General features: G+C 51.0%; 4 protein-coding genes across 4 annotated transcripts; 1 reads left to right on the top strand and 3 right to left on the bottom strand.

Annotated features, from left to right (window-relative positions):
* Positions 1-1,939: 1,939 nt before the first annotated feature.
* PG985_012262 (uncharacterized protein) lies at positions 1,940-3,077 on the bottom strand (the record flags this gene model as incomplete). The annotated part of the gene is made up of 4 exons (XM_066832029.1): positions 1,940-2,035; positions 2,090-2,364; positions 2,488-2,514; positions 3,056-3,077. The coding sequence occupies 4 exons, from the start codon at positions 3,075-3,077 to the stop codon at positions 1,940-1,942; spliced, it is 420 nt and encodes a 139-aa protein (XP_066680079.1).
* Positions 3,078-4,478: 1,401 nt separating this feature from the next.
* PG985_012261 (short-chain dehydrogenase) lies at positions 4,479-5,409 on the bottom strand (the record flags this gene model as incomplete). The annotated part of the gene is made up of 4 exons (XM_066832028.1): positions 4,479-4,512; positions 4,574-4,944; positions 4,995-5,156; positions 5,227-5,409. The coding sequence occupies 4 exons, from the start codon at positions 5,407-5,409 to the stop codon at positions 4,479-4,481; spliced, it is 750 nt and encodes a 249-aa protein (XP_066680078.1).
* Positions 5,410-5,913: 504 nt separating this feature from the next.
* Positions 5,914-7,243, top strand: PG985_012260 (uncharacterized protein; the record flags this gene model as incomplete). Its single annotated transcript, XM_066832027.1, has 2 exons — positions 5,914-6,362; positions 6,454-7,243. The coding sequence occupies 2 exons, from the start codon at positions 5,914-5,916 to the stop codon at positions 7,241-7,243; spliced, it is 1,239 nt and encodes a 412-aa protein (XP_066680077.1).
* A 3,185-nt stretch (positions 7,244-10,428) lies between these two features.
* On the bottom strand, positions 10,429-11,061 carry PG985_012259 (uncharacterized protein; the record flags this gene model as incomplete). Its single annotated transcript, XM_066832026.1, has 1 exon — positions 10,429-11,061. One exon carries the CDS (start codon positions 11,059-11,061, stop codon positions 10,429-10,431), a length of 633 nt encoding a protein of 210 aa, XP_066680076.1.
* Between the last annotated feature and the right edge of the window lie 763 nt (positions 11,062-11,824).

Below are 11,824 nucleotides of genomic sequence, written 5' to 3'. Positions count from 1 at the left end.
TGTGGTGTTGCGGGATGTTGTGGTGGGAAGTGGGAAGTGGGAGGATGGAGGTGAGAGGAAGTTGGTTCAGTTGGCGCGCGAGGGAAGAGGTAAATAGGTGGGATTGATCGTTCGAGAGGTGGGGCACCCTGTACAAAACAACAGTTAGGCCATTGCGGTTTCCCTAAAGACCAGTGGAATAATTTGAAAGATCAGGCGATTATCGTGTCGTACCTACAAACGGTTATGCCGGTAGAGAGGGAAGGTGCCTTCCAGTCCAGTCGGGTAAGCTGGGATGTTTTTATCATACAAGTGCTGATCGCGACTGCCGCCAGCGGAACAAACGGATTGGCGAGACAATTGCTTTGCGAATCTCGGACCAACAGAAGATACTTTAATGAGTCAAGCTGCACCTGCTACGAAGAATTCATTATTTCTAACTTTTACATGAGGTGAGAGTTCGCCCAAAAAGCTTCTCATGGGAAATGCTACACATATGTACTTGCCGCAACCAAGGGACACACCACCCTCCGAATTAGAGCTGCAGTGCAACCACCGTCTGAACTCGGGCTGATTGAGGGGCCCAGGAGCTGTGACGCAAATAGCTGGGCACTTGCTGCAGGCAAGAGCTGCTTATCGGCCTTATCGGCGATCGCGGGGCAGTTTCAACTTTCAACAAAACCACCATGTCGTAAGTTCAGAACCAGGGTCTGGCTACTTTCCAACTAAGAGCTCCCGGATTCGGTTGGGTTGAGGCTTCCAATGGGATGATCGGCCAGAAGTCAGGGCTGAAAAGTTTACCTAAGTCAAAGCTCGCTCCCTCTTGCCGTGTGTCTCTACGTATGTGTCATGTTCCTACTTCGTATTGAGCAGTATTTTGGGTTGAAGTGTTGGATGACTCCTTTCCTCTTGAGAACGCAACTTGCTCTTTCCGAATGATCGGGCAACTGATTGATTCTATCCATGACAAACCCCTCACTTGCAGGCTGCTTCGCTCGCAGGTGACGTCGGGGTCGGCCCTGCTGAGCAAACGCTCAGCCCATACAATCGGTCTAACTTTTTGGGCTGGGTCAAACAGACTTTTCTTCAATGAAGTCACATCCTTCCAAGCTAAAACTCGAGCTCCCCACAATGAAGCCGTGTCAGTGCCGCGAAGGCACTGCAGCATCGGTGAACAGCTCGGCGCAGGCCTGGCCAACCAGTGTCCCCTTCCAGTTCCCTTCCAACCAATGATGAAATGCCAAAACACCACACCTGCCCTGCAAAATTCCCGCATACTTGCAGGCCTCCCTGCTTCTCAGTGATGATTGTCCAAACAGGCTTAGTAACAACTATCAATGATGCTGCCAGACCAGACTCCATGTACATATTTCTGCCAAAATCGCGTCGCATCATATCGCATCGGTCAGAGCACCAATCGTGATCCCATTGCTGCTTAGGTGTATAGGTGGGACACCCACGCCTGGTATTTTCAAGCCTACTTGCTTCCATTGCTTGTTGAAAAGAGCTTTGCACGACCAATGGATATTTGAGTTATTGTTTTTTCCACGTCTGTGGAAGAAAATGCGTATCAGTCTCAATGTCCGAGCTACCACTACAAAATGAAGCAGGCCACCGATGACGAGAAACCCTCTGCCGCTGTCGAGTACACGTAGTAGCACCATTTGGCAATGGATATCTCCGGCTGCGCCTGTCGTGGCCTCTGAGATGCATGCATCTACCTCAGCTGGGTGAGTAAGGCCCCCCAAAGAAGGCTGCAATCACACAACTGATTCCCAGAGTTTTGTTATTATCAAGCTTTGGATTGTGATGATGATAGTATTATTCATCAATTAAACCGACTCGAGAACGCCATTGATATACCAGCCCGCTCCTACGCTCAATGAAACGCCATGCAATGCCCCCCCGTCAAATCAACGATGAATACCGAACACCTGAAATCCCTCAGAGGTCGCATGCATCAGTTGTGTCTTGCTGCTGCCTGTGCGAACTGCTCTGCTTGTAGTCGCTCCAGCTCCTCGAGGGACATACCACTGTCCTCAAACTTATTCGTCCGCTAAGTATTGGATCAGCATATATTTCATGAAGTTGTGGAGGAGAGCTCGCTTACAATATTCTTGATCACCTTCTGCGTTTCCTTGTGCTGAGCTGCGGCGTCGAGCACGGCAGGGACATAGTCACCAAAGCCAAGCGTATCGAGAGCCTTGGTGATGTGGTCACATGCGATGGTCTTCTTGGCCTCCTTTTCGGAGATCTCATTGGCCTCGGAGGAAACCAAGGTAATGAACTCCACGCAGCACTCAATCAATAGGTCCCTAGCCTCCTTCGAGAAGCTTAGCCCAGTCGAGGAGGGTAGAATCTCTGTCACAATTTTCTGGACAGTGGCTGTAGAGACAGTGTCAGCATGGTTTCGTGACCTGGGACATGACAGTACGAAAGGTACGATAGGGGAGCCAGCAGCCAAGGCCAAGCTTTGTCCAAGTCATCATTGGAATGTGCGCAACGTACCTTTGGGGAGAGACAAATCATCGTTGCCTGGAGATTAATCGTCAGTATCAAATCCTACGAGTCAAAAAGGCCAATGGAAGGGGAGAGAGAATTAACCAATGCCATTGTCGAAATTCATCCAATAGCTGTCTTGATGTGAAATGTGGGGCATATTGAATGGATGGTGAAGCGCTTGGTGAGGAGCAGAGACAAAGAAAGAGAAAGCCTTATGGGATGTGGTTACTGTTGGTGATAATAAGAGGACCTTATGGGCCAGGCTTTCTGGCCCTGAATGGGAGCAGTCGCAAGATGCTGAGGAGGTGTGGTTATGTATATGTGCTCACGGAGGTATGCGAACACCAACACCACCTCATTGCACTGCACTGCACTGCACTGCACACCCCAAAGTGAGACCTCCTTTGTTTCCGCAAGGGAAAAATACTGACCAGGAGCAAACGGTGGTGCATGTATTGGGACTTCCCTTGTGTGCACTTGCAATGATCGGGCATTCAATTTGGCCAAATGCGGAACAAACAGCAGAGCAAACAGGCAGACTCGACACAGCAAGACATGAACTGGGCTAACTCACCTCCGTATTCGTGATCCGACATGTTGGGCTGTGAATGATATTGCGACTTGGAGGGCCCGATAAAGACTTCAAAAAACAATATCTGGCTAGAATGAATTTACCAGACTTGTGATGGGCAAGTGAAGAAATGTGATGTTGGTTGAAACAAACGGGGGGCGAGATGTTGCTGGAATTGCGTGGTCGTCGTAATAACAACGGGCTGAGGTCGAGTCTTTGATATTGGCTGTTTGTATTGTATGCATCAAATCGCAATCGATAGATGAGCTGCAAGTGCCAACTGCTCCAACTACACAAGGTATGCAGTCAGGCAGTGGGTGGATCAGAGAGTGTTTATGTAGGCTTCGCTCAAGGTGCATGTGGCTGACACTGCTGGCAGCTGGGCTGGGGCAGGGGGGCTCCCGCTGTGGCGCAAGCTTAGATTTCTGGTGGGGCGAGCTTCCTCAAATGGCTTGGCGCTGCTGGCGCGACCTTCAAATTCAGAAATTTTTCTAGATTCTTTCTCTGCTACCTACATATCTCTCAACCTTCCATCACAACGATCCCTCATCTTTCTCCCTCTTCCGTCTTTCCCATGGCTATCTTGCCTCGGACGACTCTGCATCATTCTTAGCAGATATGCGAGATGGCACTCATATGTGCGACGTTCTTGTGTGAAATGCTCTGTTCTCTGCAGCGCAATGTCGCGATCGTCCCCAGCTGCTAACAATCTGTCTGCACTTGGGGACTTTTCGCTAAACAGTATGTTGCCTCTACCCATTGCCTTTTCTCCCTCGCCCTATATGATGATAAGGTTGTCGCCCCAGTCTTACCTTCGCCTCATGGCCCATGGTGAATGACATGTCACGCCAAATGACCGACTGATTTTTCGCAACTTCATTCTGCACTACTATGGTCCCGCTGCTGTTTGGTCATTATATTAACAAGCCGGGTTACAGATTCCTATAACCAACATGAGCCTACACTCTGTACGTTGTACCGACCTCCCGCGAACACCACCTGGCATTACATGATGTCCAATATTCAAGTACTATCAAATACCGACATTATATGACGGACTTCTATTCAATACCTGACTTGGCCTACTGGTTATTGAGGATATTTAAAGCGCTTGGTGTGGAGCGGTGTGCTAATAGCCAGAAGCGAAGCAGCATAATGAAGTTCAACATGACTACATTATTTGTGTCCATTTAGGCTGTCACGACCCCTTGTAAGGTAAGGCAGACGCATCTTTTTCTTTACTGATCCCCCAAACCCACCTTGCTTATGATGACGAACCTATATTCCATGCTAAACCTGAGCATTCGCTATGCTGAATAAATATATTTTCATCTTTCGGCTGAAGCAAACCCCTTTTCTGTCAACTTTTGGACGCTACTGCTGTGGGATCTATGCTGACATTTTGACATAGTATCAAGTACGTGGTCTACTGAAATGGTGACATCTCGGTCGCATTCCATCTGTGAAGAGTTAGTCGGCCTTGTCTCTCAATTTCGCAAGGGCGCATCGCATTACGCGTACCGATAATGTTTCCCGCTCAGTTCCTTAGGCGCATTGTCGACGAGGTTTGCTATGACGGTGCCTGGCTGCTCTGGCTTCAGAAGCTTCCCTTGCTTATGTTCGTCAATGAAGCTGGCATGCTGGCCAGGTTCCATACCAGAGCCTCCGAGCTCTCTGATCTGCTGCTGCATTGCTGTATCGACTTTGCCCGGCGACACAGCGACTGCCACAATGTCGGGCTCTTCAACAGCTAGATGCGCACATACGTGATTGACCGCGGCTTTCCCTGTTCCGTAGGCAGCCCAGGCGGCATATGCACCTGTGGCGGCTCCGGAGGAGATGAACACCACGCGTCCCTTCGACTTTCGAAGCTCAGGAATAGCTTCCTTGACCTGGGATGTTGTAAGCCTGGGTTGTAGTAGGGTCGCTCGGTGTTACTCACCAATGCTACAGCACTCAAGACATTGATATCGTATGCCTGTCGCCACTCCTCGATATTGCTATCAGCGATTCTTGTGAGTGGTGTCAAGGTTCCGTGATTGATGACAAGTCCGTCGATTTTGCCAAAAGCATTCTGTGCCGCTACAATTATCTTGGGGGCCACCTGATTACTATGTCAGTAGTTGGTTTGATAATGGTGAGAAAGACGAAGCTCTGAGTAGGAATCACCGTACGCTCAAGTCGCTCAAGTCGGCAGCCATGTAGGCAACTGCCTGCGGATGGCTTTCCTTCAGTTTCTGCAGGTCCGTTTCCGACCGTGCGACCAGAAACACTTTATGCGATGCCTTTAGCAGAATCTCCGCGATTGCCAAGCCGAGTCCTCGACTGGCGCCTGTAACGATGAAAGCTTTGGACATGGTTCTTGGTCAGCTATGATGCTGTTAGTGTTGAGTCTTATGGTAGAAAAAGAAACGGTTAAGCAAGCATCCATGAATCGCTCCAAGTCATTGGGAAAAGTGAAGTGTCTCTAGTGGGTACGGCAGACCAGTCCTTACATAACACACAGGCGAGAGATCGTGTCTTCTTATCTTATCGGATCTATGTGAGCCCCCTGGATCCAATGACGACAGCGGGGTAGTGAGTTATCAGTTGCATGATACATGCACTCGTCTCCTAATACGGAGGCTAAAAGAGCTCAGCAGACCTCGCTGTCTCTTGGATGCCATGTTCCTTCAATCATAAAATGAGGCAGTTTAAGACTAAACACCAATAATTAGCCGGTCGGCAAGTTTACCAAACTCTTTGCTGTATTGGGTCTCGCTAGAATACGGTAAAGTCAGATGGATGAATCAGGAGGATTATTATTCGGTGATATATTTTGACACTTCTCCTTTACACATTGCCACAAACTCCCCGAAAGCATGTCGGCCACCGTCATCTTGGGTGCTGGGATCATTGGCACTTCAACTGCATATTATCTCGCCAAACACCAGCCTCCGTCTAGCATTCACTTGGTCGAGATTAGTCCGGAGCTCTTCGCATCGGCGTCTGGCTACGCAGGCGGCTTTCTTGCTAAGAATTGGTTCTCTCCTGCCTCGGCTGAGTTGGGCGCGCTGAGCTTTGAGGAGCATCGGAAGCTGGCTGAGAAGGATTCCGGCGCTGGAAAGTGGGGCTATGCCAGAAGCACCTCCATCAGTCTGTCACCGCCGACGAACTCCAAAGAGAAAGTCGATGTGTGGTGCCGCGATGGAGCCAGCCGCGCCGAAGCTGCCAGCGGTGACTCCTCCAAGGGAGTCGCGCCGCCGTGGCTGAGGAGGGAAGATGGCGACGCCGTCGAGGTTATTAGCGACGAAGGGACGGTGGCTCAGCTGTGAGTGTTGTTATGTTTTCTACACTGCAGCGATTCGATTCTCTCAGAAGAAACTCGGCAGCTAAAACTTACTTGCCAAACCCTACACCAGAGATCCTCTCCAGCTCTCGCACCACCTTCTGCAGAAATGCCTCAGCCTCGGCGTTCAGCTGCACCAGCCGGCCAAGGCTATTTCGATCTCGACCGACGTGCGCAACGAAGTGTCCAGCATATGCATTGCAGACACTCGATCAAGCACGGAGACAGATATACCGTGCACCAGAGTAATCATCACGTCGGGTGCCTGGTCACCCAAGGTTTTTCAAACGCTATTTCCGACCTCGAGTTACAAACTCTCGATAACTAGCCTCGCAGGGCATTCGCTGGTTGTGAAGTCGCCCAAATGGACCAAGGAGCACGAAGAATCGCATGGTTGCCATGCAGTTTTCATGACAACCCAGCCAGGGTACTCTCCCGAGATATTCTCGCGCACAGGCGGCCAAATCTACCTCGCCGGGTTGAACTCGGCCACGGAGCCTCTGCCCGAGCTCGCTACAGACTCCAGGGCGAACATGTCCAAGTCAGCGATAGAGAAGCTCCGTGGCACCGCACGGGAGATACTGGCCCGAGAGGGAGCCGCAGACGATTTCGAGGTGACCCGGGAGGGACTATGTTTCCGGCCCGTGACAGAGAACGGGCTACCGATAATCGGGCGCATACCCGACGAGCATCTGGGTGTTAGTGTGCGAACACGGCCTGGCGCTGAGGGTGGGGTCTACTTAGCGGCTGGCCACGGCCCTTGGGGGATCAGCATGTCCCTTGGAACTGGAAAGGTAATGGCGGAGTTGGTCCAGGGCAGAGAGCTCAGTGCGGATATCTCATCGCTGGGTCTGAAAGACTAGAGATAGCTGCATCCATTCTATCAAATGCACTTGTCAAATCCAGGGGCTCGGGTACCGAGATTGCCCCTCTGTCGACAGCCTCACTCACTAGCAGTTGGTTTGCATGCCAATAGAGTCAACTTAAACGCCTTTTGACCGATTGTACGTCGACCCAAGAAGTGAACATCGAGATCGGTCGATTTGCGATAGCCCGTCCGATCGTGATGGTGTTTTGTACTGGTCGCGGATCCTGGAATGGACTCCTGCCAGATGTGCGCCTCATAGACCACGTTGTGTCTATGTATTTGCCTGACTCGTACGATAAAGACACGAACGAACGCGTTCCCATTCGACTGTTTGCTCGGGTGGCGCTGGCAGGCCGGCTGCCACTTGACACTAGGCAATTGTCTATTCCAAGGCGTGAGGCGTGATTCCGAAGCTGTGATACGCTATGCTTGGGTGTCCCGAGGCGGCGGAAACGGTGTAGACGCTAGTGGTCGAGACGGCGCTGCGCCGGACTGGCGAGATGGTCTCAGGGGTAGAGTAGTCTAGCAAAAGAGCTACAGCAAGGGCAATAACGTTGCTCCCTCCTAGACTAAGGGCTGGGGGCCAAGCTTTTGAGTGGGAAGAACCCGTTCGTGAAACACCTTGTAGCCTTCTTTTGCCACTCAAGGAAGACATCTATCTGGGGCCGATATATACTGTCATCGAGATCACATTTTGCAAGTTTTCATGAGAGCCAACCCCTTGAGCGACGCGGCTGCGGAAGCAATTTGCATGATACAGCTGCGGCCAATTAGGTCAGTCTCGAGGACGTCACTGCATCAACTGTTACATGAGACGGCCCTTTTCAGCCCTTTTACATTTTCCCTTGCTTGAACGTAGGATCTCGCGTATGGGAAAACCTGCTTGATTTGCACCAGCCATTCGATCTCAGGATGAGCAGCATTCCAGGACAGCTCAGTGGCTCGGTCTTGGCCCGAGTCAGAACTGTACGTTGAAGATTACCAGGTTGCTGTCGGGGTTGTGCCGAGCAAGTCCGTTTTTATTTTGTCGTAAGTTTGATCTCCGATCACTGGATGCGGAAGTTTGATGTTCTCCTGTCGTGCATGTGCATCATGTGCATAGATAGGTACCTCTGTTAAGTTTGGAGGGATGTGTCATCTGGTTTATCTCACCTCACGTCTGTACTTTCGGGGCAAGATATGCCATCTGTTCTTCTATCCATCCATCATGGTTGGGTGGTTCCGTCTGTGCGAGGCTCTTCCTCGATGATGCTAGGCCGCAATCTATTCGCTACACTGGAAAAAGGCGTTGGTCGGGCACAGGCGCGCCGACTAGCTAGTTGGACGAATAATCTCCTTTCCCGCTCTTGACGTCGTTGGCGCCAGTGCGTTTCCCCTTGCACAAGGGCAAGCTGCTGAGTAACGTACACTTGTAGTCGGGTTTTATATTAGTCTTTTTGGTGAAGATGGCGGGCACGGGCAGCCCGTTTGGACACTGCATGATGCAAGCATCCGAATAGTGACATCTCGTGGTGCAGAGGAGAGAGGGAGAGAGCTTGCTGGCTGCATGAGTGCGTGCATTCCTGCCACGGCATTCATCAGGAAGTGAGATCAAGCAAGACGCAAGCATGAAACAAGACATTCGTCCTCGTGGCCTCCTGTTGCAGCGTGAATTGTGAGCAAAGGACAGAGAGAGAAAAACGAAGTGGTGGGAATCGCCTTGCCGCGTATGTCTTACGCTGCAAGAACCTTATGCGGGTGTACGACTGCCTAAGTCCCGGTTACTCAGGGGTAAAAAAAAAAAAAAAGTAAAGTACTTTAAGCTTGTGAACCGCTAGAGGGAAACTGCCATGTGGCCATGCACCCGTTGCGTGTCTACTGTATCTGCGCTGGCCTCCGGGTGGAATGCGTGTCTTTCCTTTTTCCCTCGTGGAGCCCGGCCCTCGCACACCAAGCCGGTTTAGAAATGAACAAGTTTTGCTCTCTTGATCAATCCATCACGCGCGTGGGTGAAACACATCAGCAGACCTCATGACATTAAGTCTGCTGGGGAGGTGCTAGCGACCTGACTATACGTCTTAGCTACTCTTAGCCTTGCCGTGTCCGCGATCGGTTAACCAACCCCATCATTCGGATCCTGCTGGCCTCGACCACAGTGCTGGGATTCTCCCGCTCTCGCCCAGGCCCGCTGAGAAATGCATGTCTTGGTGTGCAAAATTGCGATCGATATTGTGACTCCTCCTGTTACCTGCCACCTAGCAGTAAGCGTGCGTTCCGTATCGACGGCTAATCTCCTCTCGCAGCACAGTAATGGAGATTTTCGTGCATCTCTTTACCCCGGATTCAATATATTGAAGATGTAGCGCTTGGAGCTGGTTGTCAGTTGAGGTTAGGCATCATCAACGGCTTTCCGATAGTGACTCGGTTAGTGAGAAAGTGCTTGCCGTCGGACTGCAGCCTGCTAGCGGAAGATGTCTATCTGGTCGATCAATGACTTTTCGAGATTTTTGAAGGGTATGGAGGGGTGCGTTCTGATATTGCGATCTACACGGGCTGGTGGCGTCTCCAACGAATGATGGGGTTGCGCCGCCACACCAGTCACGTAAAATTCTAGAACTCCCGTTGCAAGTTGACTGAGCATTACATAGAGGGCGCCGACGATCCGGATTATCCTGACGTAATCGTCGTCCACCCCAAGAGTGCGGGAGTGCGGATTGCATATGGATTGAGGGTCTGTTTCAAAAGGCGACTCCGTGTTAATGACTATCATTGATAAGGGTGGAAATCGGTCACTGGTCATCAACGGTACTTGCAAGTCACCGAGTGAGTAGAGGTAGAACGTGGAGTGATAATTGTAAATAATTATTGTGAAATCGTGAGATTGCTCTGCTTGTAGCCAGCTAGTAGCTCTACATGTATATATAATCAAATCAAATAGGTATCTTTTCCTGTACGCCCGGTCGATACCAACCCTAGGTGATATTACAAGAATGATACAACATGCGTAGGCCTGATAGCCGCCCTTTGTCCCCAGTGTCCAACAAGACATAAAATAGAATTACAGTTTCTTCGTGGTATCGTGTAAAAGTCGTCTTGGTCGTGTCGTAAGAGGGGTGAAGGAAAAAGCCACCCGATTGCTCCGTCGCCAGATTAAAACATATAAAAACAAAAAAAAAATAAAAAATCAAAGGAATGTGTTCCCTAGAAGAACTCGAACTGAGGCTCCTGTTCTGGTAGCTCGAAGTGCTCTTCTTGCTCATCTTCGTGATCGGATCCGAGCCCAAAGACGATGCCCTTGCGCTTCCATTCGCCTCGCTTGACGAACATCTCCATCTCAGACATGTTGCTGTCCTTGGGTGGTCTGCGTTGATCGTTGGGGAGCCGGCGAGGTGTAGTCTGGGCAGCAAGCTCCTGCTCATCCATCTGGGCGAGTCCTGGAGGGACAGCCTGCCAGTCCTTCAATGGCCACTGCACGGCTTGATCGTAGACGTATGTTTTCCTCCGGCAGTCCTGGTTGTAGTAGAACTCCCCTGTGGGTGTGGGGAAGTCCTCAGGGCTCAGATGTGTGCTGTGACCTGAGCCTTCAATGTGAGCTTTGCTCTCGTCGTCGAACTCAGGCAAGACGGGAGATGTGTTGAAGCTCAGAGGTGGGTGTAATGAAAGCGGGTTATAAGAGTCGGCCTTCACATTGGATCCCGTCGACGAGGCGTGTGAGACGGTGCTCGATGTGCTCATAGATCTAGTGTGGAAGTTGTGTTGCTCGACTTGGTGGTTGTTCTGCATGTTGCCCTTTGACTTCTTGAAGGACAGGCTACGTTTGCCGATGAGAGGCATCTTGAGAGAGTTGGGTGTAATAAGCCGACTTGGTGAAGAGGGTTGGGGGTTGTGTGTGTGAGAGTCCCGATATATAGGGGGAGAAAGTGTATGGCTGGACTAGGGTTATATAAGACCGGATGCCAGATTATATCGGTTGGGTTGATGGAAATAAAACCTATCCGGGGTGCAGAAGAAGCGGCAGGTCATCTGCATATATATTCGAGTGCAACCCACTTTGGTGCCTGAAGATCTTAGACAGTCGGTACATGTGAGAATGTACGAGGAAACGGTGCCTTGCAGCTGTCTTTCGTTAGCACTTGCGTATCTGGTGTGGGCACGGAAGCTTAATGCGCCCCTGCTCGCTCGCTTTCTCATTCTGGGTACTGCCTGGGATGGTGGGTATACGAGCGATGGCCGAGCCCCCCCAGTCTCGATCCGGTCATGAACGCATGCGTCATACTCCAGTTTCTTCGAGGTGCCGGAGTTATGTGCCCTCGGGGCCACCTTGTACACAACAATGTACTGTACCGAGTCCGAGTACCGGCTTGGTGCGTGCCTGTCCTCAGGCCCTCTGGCCCTGCTGGGCTTTTCTTTTCGTCCTGTCATGGTCATAGTCATGTCAAGTCAAGTGGAGCGCCTGTCTCAGTAACTTCGGCCGAGATTGTTCAGTGTTGGGTGGTGTAGGGCCAAGTGGGCGGATAACGCAATAGACTCGCTAGCCTCGCAAGCCCCCCTGCTCGTAAAGGCACGCAGGCACGCCGCACCACCCACTCAGGCTTCA

The sequence above is a fragment of the Apiospora marii genome (genome assembly GCF_038362585.1).
Source record: "Apiospora marii strain CBS 49790 chromosome Unknown utg000009l_segment0_segment0, whole genome shotgun sequence".
In the NCBI taxonomy this organism is placed as follows: domain Eukaryota; kingdom Fungi; phylum Ascomycota; class Sordariomycetes; order Amphisphaeriales; family Apiosporaceae; genus Apiospora; species Apiospora marii.
This window is presented reverse-complemented; position numbering and strand designations above follow the sequence as displayed.